We start from the raw sequence: 16376 nt of genomic DNA, 5'->3' as shown, positions 1-16376 counted from the left end.
TGTGTCATTCTTTGGGAGCCCGTCATAGAAGCACTGACCTCGCAACCATGGGTCCAAGAAGCCCCATTTCTACACAGTCCACACGTCCACGGGAGAGCACCCGTGGATGTGCTCTGCTCTTCTGGTTGGTCGTGATCAAATACCGGGGAGACATGTTCCATTGATGACAATGGACCCTCTATCTAAGCCAGAGCCAAGGTGCTCCTTATTGTTGGTCTTTAACAGGCTTGGACTTGGAGCCCGGCACGTGGCACTATTTAGTCTCCTACGTCATACATCCTTAATAGTTCTACTTTAAAGGACAATCTGTTTTCCCGCCAGAATATATCACTGTTGGTTTGAGCTGATTTGCTTGTCTATCAACATTACAAGTTACTTTAGCTTTGAAAGTTTTAAACCATCAGTTTCTTTTGATTGAATGGTAGCAACCCTATACATTACGATAAACACATCTGCAGTTTTGGACAACAATAAAAAAAAACGATTGGAAACTTCACTTGAGCAACATTGAATCTTTAATGACACATATGGCCCCGCCTCTATCCTCATGAATAAGTAATCTACACATCTAAAGGTCGATTGGTTGATTCCATCTGTCATCTGGCTCCGATTTACTCTACATACCGACCTCAATGCTTTAATTCAACAAACCCTCCCCATCGAAGACTCTCCTTTGCTCATTTTCGGGGACTGTTTTTTCCCTCTCTCTTCTGTTTCCTGCAAGCTGTACGTAAGTGGGTGTGTCGATCGGCCAGTGTAGCCTGGTTGGTGCTGCTTATGCGCACTCAGAAAAGAGGAAAAAGTTCATGGTGAGTTTAGTCTGAAACCCGCCCGCCTCTGAGTAGGCTAGCCGTCCCAGAATGGCTATTTGGACCAGAGCGGACAAAAACGGCCAACTGGATCTTTTGCTCCGGGACCGTTGGATCCGAGTGGCCGCCGAACTGACCCGTGAAACATTTACTCTAACGGCCGAAGCGGAGATAACCGCACATGGGTCCAATCATCTGGAATACAACTCCCCTACAGGCCAACGGAATGGAATGTCAAACGGAAACGATTCGAACTTGGCTTCTGGAAACCCAAACCGAGGTCCCAACTCGCGCCAAGAGCCGTACCAGAACCACGACAGTCCGGGGCACGGAGCTAACACCCGCGGACAATACGGCAGCCCCTATGGTGTAAACAGCCCAAAGCAGTACCCAAATAACGGCGCAAACTCTGACTTTGGAAGCCCTGGGTCCAGTTATGGTAGTCCTGGGTCCAGTTTTAGTTCACGGCAAGGCGAAATTCCTATTAGTTTGGACGGTTCGACCGAAGCGGTGCGTAAAGTTCGAGTTGTCAAACAAGAGTCTGGCGGGTTGGGTATCAGCATCAAGGGCGGCAGGGAGAACAGAATGCCCATTCTCATTTCCAAGATCTTTCCCGGACTTGCAGCGGACCAGAGTCGGGCTCTCCGGGTGGGCGATGCGATCCTCTCCGTGAACGGCAATGACCTCCGTGAAGCTACGCATGACTTAGCGGTTCAGGCGCTTAAAAAGGCAGGAAAAGAGGTGACGCTCGAGGGTAAGTTGACCCACGCTACAGCGGGGATTTGCGAAGGCCGAGATTATACTCTCTCTCCCTCCGTTTCGGTGCCATTTATGTATGTTACGTTATGGGTTAACGTGAGAATAACTCGCCAACACAATTCTAATGTAGCCTACCAAATGAGTGGTGCATGTATGGAGCCATTAGGCCCAATATAGCCAGTATAACGTAACGCACATTGCCCTCACGAGGGCACGGTGAACTTGTTTGAGACGCCCACTGACTGGAGAACATTTCAAAACATGAGTGGGTTCTTCTAGAATCGCTCACCGACAGGAATTGAGTATAGCTGCAGTGTTTTGTGTTGTTGCGGGTAATAGTTTGGATCAATGCATGACAGCGAACTCTTAAACGTAAACAAGCATCCAGTCCACAACTGTTGACGTTATTTTGCAAAAAACAGTGGGTGGGGCTTAATTGTGTCAACTGCATTGGATGAGTTAAAAATATTAACATTTTGACAAGTCCTTGCAGTTTCACTGATTGTATCTAAAGGAGGGGACCAGAGAGGGACTCCAGGAGGAGATAAAGGCAGTGGTTGAGTCTGATCATCATAGGGCAAGCAAACATTTACTAAGATGCAAGCACCAAAGTGTAAACAAACAACCGACTTTCAAACGGACAAAATGGTACATCTCAATTCATTGGGGACCTAAAGTGTATTTTACCAGTGTAGCCTACATCATTTTTGTATCCTATTACTATTTTTTGCTGAACCCGATATAGGTCTATCTGGATAGTAGCCTAATGTTACTTTTTGTTATTTGACGTGTCTACCAAGCAGTAGAGGTGTCATTGATTAAACTACATATGCTGCAAGGATGATTTATGCAATGATAGTCTATCAGAAGTGAACTATTTACTTATTTCAGTTTCCCGCTGTATTGGACAGGGATCCAAGCACTCGACTCGGATTGGAGGAATTTGCCAAGTGCCTGTCATTGTTAAATAACTCACTCTCCAACTCTCTCCCATTAGCTTTTCCCTGTGTCTCCTACAGACGCACTCATTTGAACCAATGACCGCGGCTGGACAAAACGAAGTGGTTGTTTTTCTTTCTAGACCTCATTGACGGGTACACACAACACTCAAATACCCCGGATAGTCTGACAATTAGCTGATGTGTTCCACATTCCTGACCTTGTGACCTCAAAGTTCCTCAAAAAAGGGAGAAAGGTCAACAGTTGACATCTCCTACCTGGGAGTCCCACATCTGGGACAACACTTGTGTTAGGTCCGATTCATATTCTGGGGTAACTGTCATAAACACAAGAGTTTCGAAGACATCCCACGACAAGTAATTAGGCCGATACCATTATCCAAAGCTACTTGAATGAGGTGAATTCAGATACAGATCATTTAGGAGCTGGTCATGGGTGACGGTCTTCTTGATGAATGGTGTCTGCTGACATGTAAGGGAGTGAAACGGTGAACATGGAACCCTGTAACCGATCCACTGTCCTATATTAGAAATGTTCTACCTCAGAGAGAAGAAGGATGCAGGTTGGATGGTATTAGTAAGCTGGTGTGTCAAATCAGGAAGTCGTTTGGGCTTTTTATATTGCCCAATGAAAAAAATGCAATAATGGCCTTCTACGCAGAAGAATGTCATACCGGAGTATTTAGAATCTATTGCTTTAGCATGAGGCATTTATTTTGCAAGAATTAGGTTTCAGATTGTTGGGTTAGTTTCGCTTAGTAAGTTTTGTTTTGTTTTGCTCATGTGACCGATTCAGTCACTAATCACATCTGTATTGGATGAGAGGCCGGAACCGGAAGAAAAGAGGAACAAAACGCCACCATCAGCCAAAATGGCATCATCTATGTGTTCAATGTGGAACCTCCTTCAGGGAGGAAGAGTGTAGAGTGGACCTTTCATTTGGAAGGATTGTGTTCTAGGACAGGCTTCATTTATTTATCCTTTTGTTTACCAGGGAGGTCCCATTGAGATACAATATCTCTTCTTCCAGGGAGTCCTGGTCAAGATGAATACGTTGTAGTTCACAGCAACGTTGGAGGGAGGGAGTTATAAACAGTTATTTTTTTGCAGAACCTCCTAGAGAGTAGGAGGAGTTGGCTGCGGCTTGTGTCATTCTTCCCCTGAAAAACAAACGCATGCATAGAATAAAACTGCTACTGACTTGCCTCCCGTCCTGCGGCAGACAGACAGAGAAGCCGTCCATAATGGCCAATGTGTTCAAACGATTGGGTAAAGCAACAGCATTCTGTCCCTGTGTTGTCCTAATGGGCAAGCAAACCTGATGGTCAGGGGTAAATGGAGACACAGGAACCAGCCCGTTGTGACAGTAATTGGAGGCACAAGAAGAGAAAATGAGAGGGGGGATGGTGGGGGGGAGGGTGGGGGGGACACAAACGCAGACAAAGAAGTCATTGACTGAAACGGGGACAGTCCTGGATTGGGAAAACGGTGCCGTGTTGCTTTTGTTTTTGGAAAGGCCAAGGCTTTGCTGAGCATGTTGCTTTTTCTATCCCCTTGTCTCGTCTCCATTCACTCCGCTTCGCAGAGTTGAAGTTCATGAGTCTGCATAAAGCTGCAAATAGCTCGGGAGTGTATATCAGTCGGGACTCACTCTTAACCCGTATCAGCACAAAGAGTCCCCTGGTTACAGCCCAGTAAACACGGCCGCATATATCCACTGAACTCTCTCCGGCTCATAAAACTCGTTAACACTTGGGTTCTGGTGCACATAGCCATGCGTCGTTACCCTGATTGGTTGTTTATAGTACGAGACAAAATTGAAGACAAAAAAAAACATTTGTTTCCTCTTAAATTACCTACTCCTCTTTTTGTGTTTTTGTCTAAGTAGATATTGTGTGTTACGTTTAGGCTCTACCGCCTGTTATTCATGTATGTATGTGTGTAGCTGCAATATATTGCATGTGTTTAAGCGAGAAGGATTTATAATAAACACATAAACCAAATGACCGATGCCCGCCCTTTGCCCATCATTATGACTTGCTGCTCCATCTGGAATAATCTACATTCAGGATCCATGATTTGTACGAGATCCATCTGTCATCTTTTTTTTTTTCACTTTTCACTCTCTCCCCTCAACCTATTGTGTTGCTATCCCGTGTTTTTGATGTCAGTAAACCTTGATTAAAAAGGTTCATCAGATCAACGATGATGCAAAACATCGTTGCAAGACATATAAATGATAGCTATGGTGTCATTTAGCTAGGTTGAAATCAATGATCTCAGGAAAATCCTTGTGCGTTGAAAGTCTTTCTCAGAGACTATTCCACAGCTGAAGGAGCAGAGGGACTAAAAGCTTTCTCTCTCTCCCATCTCGGCCCGAGCATTAGCGACTGACGGCAGGACTACATCATGAGATTCTAGGGCGTAATCACATCCACATCCCTGCGATATGAGAGTGCAGATGTGTGTGTGTGTGGACCTGCATTAAGACAGATTTTATAATGGGCTGTGGATATATGCTTCAGGAAAGCCCACATACTGCTGGGGTATGGTGGGGCAGTAGAATGCACTATTGATGCCAGCTGCAGAACGGGACTTTTGAACTTGAAAAGGTTATTTTATTAGGCTTGTTTTAGCGGTATGTGTGATTTGTCTGTGAGCTTTGAAGCCCATTTTGTGTGTGTGTGTGTGTGTGTGTGTGCGTGTGCACGCAAGAGGTTGCATGTGTTTTAATATAAAGCTGCATGGCTGAATCAGCGCCGTACTTGCACCTACTGACAGATGCCTGCCCTTTGCTCGTCATTATGACCATCTGCTCCTTCTGGAATAATCTACACTCGGGATCAAGGTAGCTGTTGGAGTCATCCAGCCATCATTATTTATTGTATAACTCCTGTTGAATTTCACATTTTATCTTGGTGCCCGCAGTCCAAATGGCTGTATTTGAGCCTTGCCTAAAGGATGATATAGGCAAGGCTCAAACACATGGTTGAGTTTGAGCCTTGCCTGTAGGAAGAGAACAGATCTGTTACCTTCCTCAAGCTTTTCTTCTTTTTCTCTGTCTTTTGCTAGAGATCTTCCTTGCCCATGTGCGGGTACGGGGATAGAGTTCCAATCCAGCTCGCTGTGGTTCTATGGGGCCTTTTACTTGGCCTTTAATTGGGTTGAAGGCCTGTGTAAATAAACTGGAAGAGGGAACCTGGCGGACCTTGTGTACGTGAAGCGGCTTTGGGCCAAGTGTGCACACATGCGTAAACTCCCAACTTGACCCCTGGAATCTCCTCCCTCCAACACGCATGCACGCACATGAAGGCATGCACGCACATGCATGCACGCACACAGTATGCACAATCCCAGCGCTCCAACACATTGTTCTCATTAGGGGTCTGGCAGCCGCACGGGTGGGGGCAGGTATGGGAAGAGAGAAGGACTATAAGGGGTGGAGGGGTTAGCAGAATTCTGCGGACATAAGAAAGGCTCAGAGAACAGAAAGAGGAGAGAGGATCCAAGCCTGGGAAAGGGGGGAGGGTGGGAGCTGGAGGTGTTGGCCAAACCACCAGGGGAAATGGATGGCCTGATTGACTGACATACTGCCCTGTAAGCATTTCTTTTTAAACCATACTGTAACATTATTCTATTTGGTTTATTGTTATGTGTGTGTGGGTTTATGTGCGTGTGTGTGGTGAAGGACGAACGAGAAAGCTGAACGTGGCCGGTCACCACAACCAACAACACATAAATGAATGTTGAGGCCCATTCCACCATGTAGCTGCCTTCTAGCATATCCTCCCTTCCTCTTTCTTTACTTAGTACATTTTGTATGGGTTTTGAATCATTTGTTGTTTTACTCTTTGGTTTTTCCTTGCTGTGGTAGTTGAAGTATGAGGGGAGCTGCACACGCACACACACACGCACACGCTAGCGCGGTGTTGATAGTCCTCTGTGTGCAGACCTACTTAGCTTCAGAAATGGAACCAAAATGGAAGGTCTGCTGGACCTAATGGTATCTTTAAACTGCAATTGAGGGGACGCACACAAACGCACAAGACAGGGAACACAGCCTTTGTGCTGACATTGACGGACAGACACGAGGAATAGATGGACAGACAGGAAACTACACGCAAACTCAAATTAATGGAAATCCCCCAGTGGTAATGGCGGTAGCGTCCAAATAGTTGAGGGAGGTGCACAGGGGGGCCGGACAGACAGACTGACGGCACAGTGGGGCCTGAGGATCTTCACCAACACCGAAATGACTGGGAAGAAAAATAACGACTTTGAAGAAAAATGGACTTTGATTATTTCCAGATGTGAAAGATGTGTGCCTGGAAAACACGCAAAAAGGCAGATAGAAGAAAAAGACCCATATCAACCCTGTGGCCTTCGTGGCATATTAAATAATGTTCCAGTCATTGAGTTGTTAATAATTATCCAGCTGTGTTTACTTGTTGGGATGACATTGAATAAAGCCAACGTTAGTGAATGTTTGGCACAGGTCAGGTTTACCAAGTCTTGGCGATCTACAAAAAAAACAAGCGATGCAGGGACATTCCCCAGTGCTGGTGGATCCAGGGGTGAGAGCATGGCCATCCTTTTCTTTTCCCGTCTGTCTCGTAACAAACGAGATTCTGAAGTGTAACAACTTCAAAAATAATAATTATTGTGGTTTAGTCGCAGATGAGGAGACCTCATTATTGAATTTACTCTCTACAATGAGGAAGTGTGACTACATTGTTGCAAACTTAGTTATCCTAGGAGTAGCATTGACTTTAGAAGTTGTAACTAGTAGTTCGTTAGAATAGTCGCAGACTTATTATGCCAAATTTCCATAGTAACGGCAGTGGTCATCATCCTAGCAGTGAAACTAGGAGTCAGGGCTATGGCTCTGCTACTCACTAGTTGTAGCAGCTACTCTGTCAGCGTGACAACGACCGATATTCAGCATACAAATATGATGTGGTGGCTTGAAAACACATTAGTTGAACATCTTCCTAAGGAAATCTGTTAATTAATTGGCAGAGACACATGCTTGTGGCCATGGACTAAATAGCTGTCATTTCTACACACACACACACACACACACACACACACACACACACACACACACACACACACACACACACACACACACACACACACACACACACACACACACGTGTGTTTGTGTGAACGCTGTTTCCTTTAAGTAAAACCGCTTGCATATGCAGCAGTGATGGTATGTGTGTGTGTGTGTGTGTGTGTGTGTGTATGACCAATGTGGTAAGGGAGGTCAGGGAATGACGTTTTGATTATTGGCCCGTGGCCACATGATACTTCCAGCAGTGTTTTAAGCTGTGCGTCATGCACTTAATATAACATCGTTAAGCAGCATGCAAAGACACAGTACACAGGTTTATATATAGCGCTCATGTCTCTAGCTGTTTCTTTTCTCTCTCGCAATGCTACTGATAACTGATAAAGCAAATGCACAGCCTCTGTCACAAGTGCACACATGCACTTTTACTGTCCTTTTTCAAATTTCTGCCTTACTCACACACACACATAAGCACCCCTTAAATTGGTTGCCTTAAGACTAGAACTAGAACCATCAACTAGAACCATTTAAGTCCACAAACCTTCACAGTCTGCATTCAAGAATGACCTCACCGTCTCATAGCCGGGTCTCGGATTTCAGACAGAGTAGACTAACCCAGCGGGCCAAGACTTTCTCTCTTACTCTCCCTCACACGCACGCACGGTGCACGTGCACACCGACACACACAGGGTTTAGAGAGGGAGAAAGTGTTAGAAAGGACTCGGTGTGTGTGTGCGTGAACGAGAGCATGTGTGGCGGCCGTGGTTTGTCAGAGCGGATGTTGGATTGGTTGAACGGACCACGGGAAACCAAGTTTGGAAACTTAGATGTATTATATCGAAGCAGGGTCCATTCTTCTGCATAACTGAGGATGGGCCAAGTCTTCTGCAGCTGTAGCGCCAAGTTGTTTTTCCATGTACACTCCCCACAGAGGATCAGTTTATCTTTTTAGAACATAATAGTGAGTTCCGGGCCAGCAGGCTTATTCTGTCCTTCTGAGGACCATTTTGTTTTAAAGGACGGCATTTTCTAAAGCTTGCTAATGATGTTAAAAAAAAATCGTCCTAGAACTGTTGCGGTTACGAAAGGGCGCAAATTCCATTGTTGATCCCCTTTTGCACAATCATTAAAATCATATTAAGATTTTCCAAATACTGAGGTCATTTTAAGCCAATCTTTCAATGACCAGAGCAAAAAACACGTATGATGCAGGCCTAAAGTCGCAGCAGGGGGAAATTAAGGACAATCCAATTTTCTTTCATTTCTAATTATTTAATATTTTATTTTCTAATTTATTGTTTCATTATATTTCTGGCTTTGTTGATTACACTTATTATGTATATTCAATCATATACCAGCACAGGTATTCATATGAAATCAGCAAAAAATGTTTCAAACTGGGGACAGCCATCATCTCCATCTGCTCCCACATAAAAAAGTGCCCCTTGCCAGTTGTATCTCACTGTGTGTCCCTCTGTCCCCCCTGCCAACAGTGAAGTACATCCGCGAGGTGTCGCCGCTGTTCAAGAAGCCGTCCCTGGTGGCCGACCTGCCTTGGGACGGCGTCCGTCCGCAGTCGCCAAACTGTAGCGGCAGCGAGGACTCCGGCTCGCCCAAGCACAGCAGCTCCTCCGGCCCCCGGGACAGGAAGGTGATCGGCCTGAAGATGTGCTTCATCAGCAGGAACCTCACCATGCCCGACCTGGAGAACAGGTCTGAGATCCTACCGTGTGTGTGTGTGTGTGTGTGTGTGTGTGTGTGTGGGTGTGTGTGTGTGTGTGTGCTGCAAATGCCTGCATATGTGGGCGTGTAGGTGTGGCAGGATGCAGGCATTTGTATCAACAGTGATCTCGGACACAGCAATTGTACTTTGTTGTAGCAGAGCCTCTCGGAGGAGCTATAACGACTCTAGTAAGAACAGTATATTGCGCTAGTGGATGAAGCTAACAGAAAGGGATTTGAATAAGGGTACTTCTACAGAGGCCAGACTACGCAGTGTTGATTTGGAACCTTTAAAGACCCTTCTCTATAGTTAATGCTGCTGGCCGAGGTTGTGTTTTCCATATACACTTTTACAGATCTCTGCCTCCAGCAACATGATTGGTCAGGAGAAATACCTTACCTTAGATCGCTTTAAATGTTTTCGATTTGGTATTTAGTATATTTCGTAGATGCGTTTCTTTCATTCATCACATTTATGTTACATTTATTGAAAATGAATAACTTAAACCTGCAGTATAAACTTTTCCACTGCAGTTATATACTCCCTAAAATAATGTCTGAACTACAAAGTCTCCCAACACTAAAACGTGTCCATCCGTCCAGGGAATCTTTACCTGTAGCTGCAACTCCAGCCCATGATGGAAGAACGGACCCAGTGCAGGTTTAGCGTAATGTGTCCAGGATCTCACCGCTCTCCTCTGCGCCGCAGGCTGCTGGAGCTGCACTCCCCCGACGGGCAGCACACGGTGGTGCTGCGCTGCAAGGACGCGCCCACCGCCAACTCCTGGTTCACCGCCATCCACACCAACATCGCCGCGCTGCTCCCGCACGTGTTGGCCCACATCAACGCCTACCTGGGGGCCACGGTCGTCTCCTCCGCCTCTCACCCCCACCTCAAGCACATCGGCTGGATGGCCGAACAGGTAACCCCTACTCCTCCTCCTCCTCCTCCTCCTCCTCCTCCTCCTCCTCCTCCTCCAGCCGTTCCTTTTACTTGGTTTCCTTCTTGGTACCAAAATAAACACAGAAAAACAAAGGGTAGGGTATATTGCAGCTCCTGCAGAGAAATATTGATAACAAAAAACATTGAAATAGTCAGTAATTAAAATATTCACTAATGATTCCAGGCCATTCATAACTATGTATCATTTAAATGTCTATCTTCCTTCGACATTTATCGTTTCAAATCCTGGAGACAGCTGGCATTCCCATGACATAACGGAATTCATCGGGTGAAGCAGCATTGGCAGGACTGTGATAGCGCATGACTTTGTATTTCTTCGGGGAAAAAGCATATTCCAAACCTGTCATAGGCAAGCCCAAAAGACATAAACGTTGCACGTGCAGCATTTGCCAGGATAAACTTATGAACCATTTGGAAAATAACCAGTGGTAGCTTTCGGTCCATAAATGGGAATCCGGTATGGGGAATACAAGTCATGCCAACGGGGCTGCTGTGTTGGTTGAGTGCGATGTGGGCCGTGTGGAGTTGTGTGGGTTTGTATTTACCTAGGTGAGGTGCTGCGCTTGGTTTTAAACAGGAAGCACTCCAAAAAGGACCTGGAGGAGTTTACATTCCATCAAATACTTCCTCTTAGCCCACCTACTTAAGCTGTCAGCCTTACCAACACACTCCTAGGATGTAGTTGCGCGTGCACACACACACACACATACACACACACACACACACACACACACACACACACACACGTACATATGGTACCTCCCTCATGTTCTTCATCACACACACCTTTGGACACACACACGAAAGCATGCAGGCACGCGCATGGACACGCGCTGAAGAGTTCTGACTCTGCATAAAGAGGCCACGGTGGATGACTCACGGTAAGCAAACAGATGGTTTCTGATGGCCACCTCTCGTGTGTGTGTGCCCGGCTCCTGAAGGTCCCGCTGGAGGGTGGGCGGCAGCAGTTCAGGCCAATCGTCATGGCGCTGACAGAGAAGGACATCTTGCTGTTTGAGTCGGTGCCTTGGAGCCGAGAGTCCTGGTCCATGCCGCTTCTCACCCACCCACTGCTGGCCACGAGGTGAAGACCCTCGCTGCCCGCTGACTTATGAATGGACGAGACGTAAACCAACCGATTCTGGATGAAGAAATCACGAGACTGTTATTGTTGTTATGTGACAATAGATTGATCATGAATTGACATTAATAATGGAATATCTATTTAGGATAGCAGCAGAGAAATGCTCAAAATCATTTGAGTGTTTCTCTGTTCCTGCCCCCTCGTGTTATATTTCCCTGGCCTCACTTTCCTGCCCTTCACAGTGGAATCTGAAAAACAAATATCCCTCTTCCTCTCTCACTCACTCACTCCCTCTTTGGTCCCTGCTCTTTATCTCTGTCTGTCTGTCTGTCTGTCTGTCTGTCTGTCTGTCTGTCTGTCTGTCTGTCTGTCTGTCTGTCTGTCTGTCTGTCTGTCTGTCTGTCTGTCTGTCTGTCTGTCTGTCTGTCTGTCTGTCTGTCTGTCTGTCTGTCTGTCTGTCTGTCTGTCTGTCTGTCTGTCTGTCTGTCTGTCTGTCTGTCTGTCTGTCTGTCTGTCTGTCTCGTCTGCTCTTTATCTCTCTCTCTATATCTCTCTCTATATATCTCTCTCTCTCTCTATATCTCTCTCTCTCTCTCTCTGTATCTCTCTCTCCCTATATCTCTCTCTCTCTCGTCTCTGCTCTTTATCTCTCTTGTCTCTTTTCTCTCTCTCTCTCCCCCCTCTCTCTTCAGGCTGGTCCATTCAGGCAGTGCCCGGAGCTCCCCCGCCCAGGGGGCTGACCTGGTGTTTGCCACGCGGACAGGCACCGGCCGGGGCATCGAGTCCCACCTCTTCCGGGTGGAGACCCACTGGGACCTTTCGTCATGGACACGGGCCCTGGTGCAGGGGGGCCACGCCGCTGCTGAGCTCATCAAGGAAGTGTCCATTGGTGAGCACAACCTGTGTGTGCATTTGCATGTTTGTGTCGTGGTGCTATGCAATAGGCTACGTGTGTGTGTGTGTGTGTGTGTGTGTGTGTGTGTGTGTGTATAAAAATAGAAGCTGTTATGTTCCAGTCCACACCCACCTTTCATGAAGTGAACAGCATCCTCTGGCTTTTATGCCTTCTGATGAAGCCTCTAGTCCATCTCATTGCCTATGCTTTCCTCTGGGGGGGGGGGGGGGGGGTGCATGTGCTGACACTGTAATGTGGTCTGTTAATGCATCCGGGTCAAAATCCATTATCAATAGAAACAAAGAGGACTGCCTAACATAGGATGTTTTAAATTAAACCACATAACATGGGACACTCAAAACTCAACAAAAAAAATTACAAATATGACTGCATTGTGCTAGCTGAATAACCAGTGCTACGTTTGGTTGGGTGGTTAATGTTTTGTTAGTGGAAAATATCCCTTTTCTGTCACTAAGGCCTCCTGGCTGCAGCTGTGCTTCTGCATGTGTGTCCCCTCATTTGCTGTTTGTGTGTGTGTGTGTGTGTGTGTGTGTGTGTGTGTGTGTGTGTGTGTGCGCATTATTTTAGTGGCTAAGTACTGTTATATCTCTGTGCTTGTATGCAGAGGATAGGAAATGGGGTTGTTTGTGTGTACGGAGGGTTATATATGTATACAGATTTAAAATGTGTTGTTGAAAAAGTTGTAGATTGGTGGAACCGTATGTGTGCACACTCACAGGGTTATCTCCACTGTTTGTGTTTGCACTGAGCTAGATACATACTGCTTAGATTATTAATAGGAGATCTCTGATTTAGATCATATTTGCAATAAACATAAGCTGTTCAATGGGAGTTGAACTACATTGCTGTGCTAGCTTTCTACATCAATAAGGGCTTCATAGCAGATGGAAACTAAACTCTTGGAAACTAAACCGATGGAAACTAAACTCTTGGAAACTAAACAGATGGAAACTAAACTCTTGTTGTGTCATGTTTGCAAATCATATTGAATCATAGATAAGAAAGGCTTTAATAGTCTGTTTTTAACTTAAGGGAAACTACATTATGCTCTCACAAGAAATTTGTATGTTATATTTGGAAAGAATCCATAACTTCATATTTTGGTCTATTAGGTTTATTTTTTTGGTTTGAACTGGTTAATATCAGTCATGTGTACTGCTGCAAACTCTCCCCATGGGTTGTTTTGTCATGACTCAGAAAAGTGCTGAAATATAATTGGCAACAATAAGAAGCGCCCCGGGGCCAGATAATCTTCCTACACAATGGTTGTACTGCAGAGAAAACAATAGTCCAAAAGATTTGGTTCTCTTTCTTGTTTTTTAACCACTTCCCTCTCATTACCTCTAAACACAGTGGGAGGAGAGGAGAATTCAGACTTACTGTAAATGCAGTCAGCCTGTTCTGCAATCACAGTTGTTTTTTTGTGACTGGTTTCTCTCTGTCTTTCTCTTTCTCTTTCTTTTAAGCCAAACCATAAGCACACCAACCTTCTTTTTTTTTTTTTACCAGCTGCCGCCGTACACTATTTTAAAACTCTTCTGTCTCGTTCCCCACTCAGGTTGCACCCTGAGCAGCCAAGACGTGCGTCTGACCCTGCACTACGAGAAGGGGTTCACGGTGATGCGGGAGCCATCGGACCCTGGCGGGGGTGCGGTGCTGTACAGGTACCCCTTTGAGAAGCTCAGGATGTCGGCTGACGACGGGGTCCGCAACCTTTACCTGGACTTTGGGGGTCCGGAGGGAGAAATGGTACGTCTAACTCGGAACCAGGCTTATCTTTTCACTGCTATAGGGGAATGCTCTGCTTCCCCAACAGCTTGCATTTTTTTATTGAACTTGGTAAATAAAACATTAGAACACAAGGTGAAATCCATGGAGGATGACAACAAGCAAGGAGAACATGGCTTTAAAAAAACAAAAGACTCGGCAGCAACATTATATAACATTTACAACTTGAAGTTGTTGATAAAGTCCCATAGTGTTGCAGTCTGTATGATGTTGACATTACCAATACCCCACATAACCCCGTACCCTGTTCATCCTTGTCTTTCCATCTTGCAACCCATTGAATCCCACCCCCTCTTCCTTCTGTTTCACCCTTCAGGTGTTTGACCTCCACTCCGGGCCGAAGCCAGTCGTGTTTGTCCTCCACTCATTCCTATCGGCCAAGCTGACGCGCATGGGCCTGCTGACGTAAGCTAGCCCCGACCAGGTCAGCCGACAACCATCGTGGGGTAGTGACCCCCCCTCCCCGCCCCAAAACAAATGAAATATTATATATAAATATTTTTTTAAACCTACATAGTGTACAGAGGCATCGGAAGAGGCATTGGTGACGCTAAGTTTGTGTGAATTGCCGATCTATGAGTCAATGTTTGTCTAAAGAGAAAAAAAAGTGCCTTCTCTTCCATCCCTTGGCTTTGAACTGCTGGTAAACTGTCGCTGGCAAGGTCAGGGAACCATAAGTGATACTTGTAGGGTTGAGTGCTGCTTGGGCACTCCAGACAGGAACAAGTTCATGTTTTTATAGATCTGTTTCACCTATGATGACATTATGTAGGGAGTAGGAACCAAATGGTGGTAGAAACTAAAGAGCTGTTCAGAAAATGTTCCGTAAAGCCTTTGAGGTAATATTAGGAAACAAATGTGCACAGCATAGTTTAAAAATGTGTTCAGCACCACTCAAAATTATGCAGGAAAAGGACTATGTCAGATAATTTTGATATGGAACCGGTTTTGAATGGTTTGTTAATGTTTCATTTATGCCTAGAATTCCAGTAAAGCCTTTGATAGCGGGCAGTTTCTCAGTACACCGTTTCTGTCTCTGCTAGACTATGTGTACCATGAGAGAGAGAGAGTGAGAAAAAAAAGGTTTGTGTATATTGTATGTTTGCTTTTATAGATTTTGCATGCAGATTGCTGATATTTTGAGTGAGTGTTTTTTACATTGGCACTTTTACTTGCGTGAAAGCATTTTAATACTTCTGTGCATGGGTTGTTAAACACTCAATGTGTTATCACATTATCCTAAACTACTGGTGTAATTTGGATTGCCAACAGTGCCTTTTTCCATTAAGTCAATTTTGATCATTTTTAAGAATTCCTTTGTTTTTACCATCAATTTGACGCAACTATACACGCTTTTGACATGCAACACAGCAATCGTATAAGTCTCACTATGTACATATGTATCTTGGTTTTAATTGTGTATGTTTCTTTTATATGTACAAATGTATGCCATATGTAAGCATGACTTCATGATATCTTACTTAAAATGAACTCTGCTGAGATTATAATTCCTTTAAACCTTAAGCACAGTATTTCATAAAGAATATATATTTTGTCAATCGCATTTCAAGGGTAATCTTGCTTAGGCTGTAGAAAATGCTAAACAAAGATGCTTAAGGATATTTGCAGTTAAACATTTATTGTCAATGCTAATTTACACATTTATTTCTATTGCATGACAATCCAATGCAGAACGCAGCCTCACCCTACAACTATTTATAGATTATAATTAAGCAAATAAGACTTCTCCAAGAGAAGTATTTCTCAGAAGCAATTATCATTCCTCTTTGTTTCGAAAAGGCATACCTTGCCCCTGAACGGCATATAACTGTATTTATTTTATTCCATTTTGATATTATTTGATAACGTGTACCTTCTTTGAATTCTCCTATTTTGTTGTCTGTTACAAGACCTGAATTGTGAAGTGGAACTCAGCTTGAATGTAGATAAACTCAACCCATTGCTCCCAAATTGACCCTCAGTTAATGTTTCCTATTGTCCTAACATCATTATCTTCTTTGTAGGCATTCTGTGTCCTTCATATTTCATGCAAAGGTACAATAATAATATGTCCAATTTTATCTGGCCATACATGGCTAGTCCATCACATACAATAATCTTAAGTAAATTCTAAAATGCTCGACATAATCTCACATATTTAAGGCATCTTAGATCTACATTACTGCCACCAATTATGTTATATATTTTTTTCTGAAATGTACACGGAACTCTACACTGCAGTGATTGTAGGTCACTTGTACTTAACTCAGAGATAACATTTATATTAGAATCAGGACATTA

At 44.6% G+C, this 16376-nt stretch overlaps 1 protein-coding gene across 1 annotated transcript; it reads left to right on the top strand.

The window, feature by feature from the left end:
• Positions 1-729: 729 nt before the first annotated feature.
• On the top strand, positions 730-14583 carry sntb2 (syntrophin, beta 2). The gene is made up of 7 exons (XM_079743126.1): positions 730-1563; positions 9095-9314; positions 10033-10246; positions 11229-11371; positions 12064-12260; positions 13846-14036; positions 14392-14583. The coding sequence occupies exons 1-7, from the start codon at positions 861-863 to the stop codon at positions 14482-14484; spliced, it is 1761 nt and encodes a 586-aa protein (XP_079599252.1). The 5' UTR covers positions 730-860; the 3' UTR covers positions 14485-14583.
• The last annotated feature ends 1793 nt before the right edge of the window (positions 14584-16376 follow it).

Source organism: Pollachius pollachius (assembly GCF_949987615.1).
Source record: "Pollachius pollachius genome assembly, chromosome: 9".
Classification (NCBI taxonomy): Eukaryota; Metazoa; Chordata; class Actinopteri; order Gadiformes; family Gadidae; genus Pollachius; species Pollachius pollachius.
The sequence above is the reverse complement of the archived record's forward strand: the minus strand, read 5'-3'. Positions and strand labels throughout refer to the sequence as shown.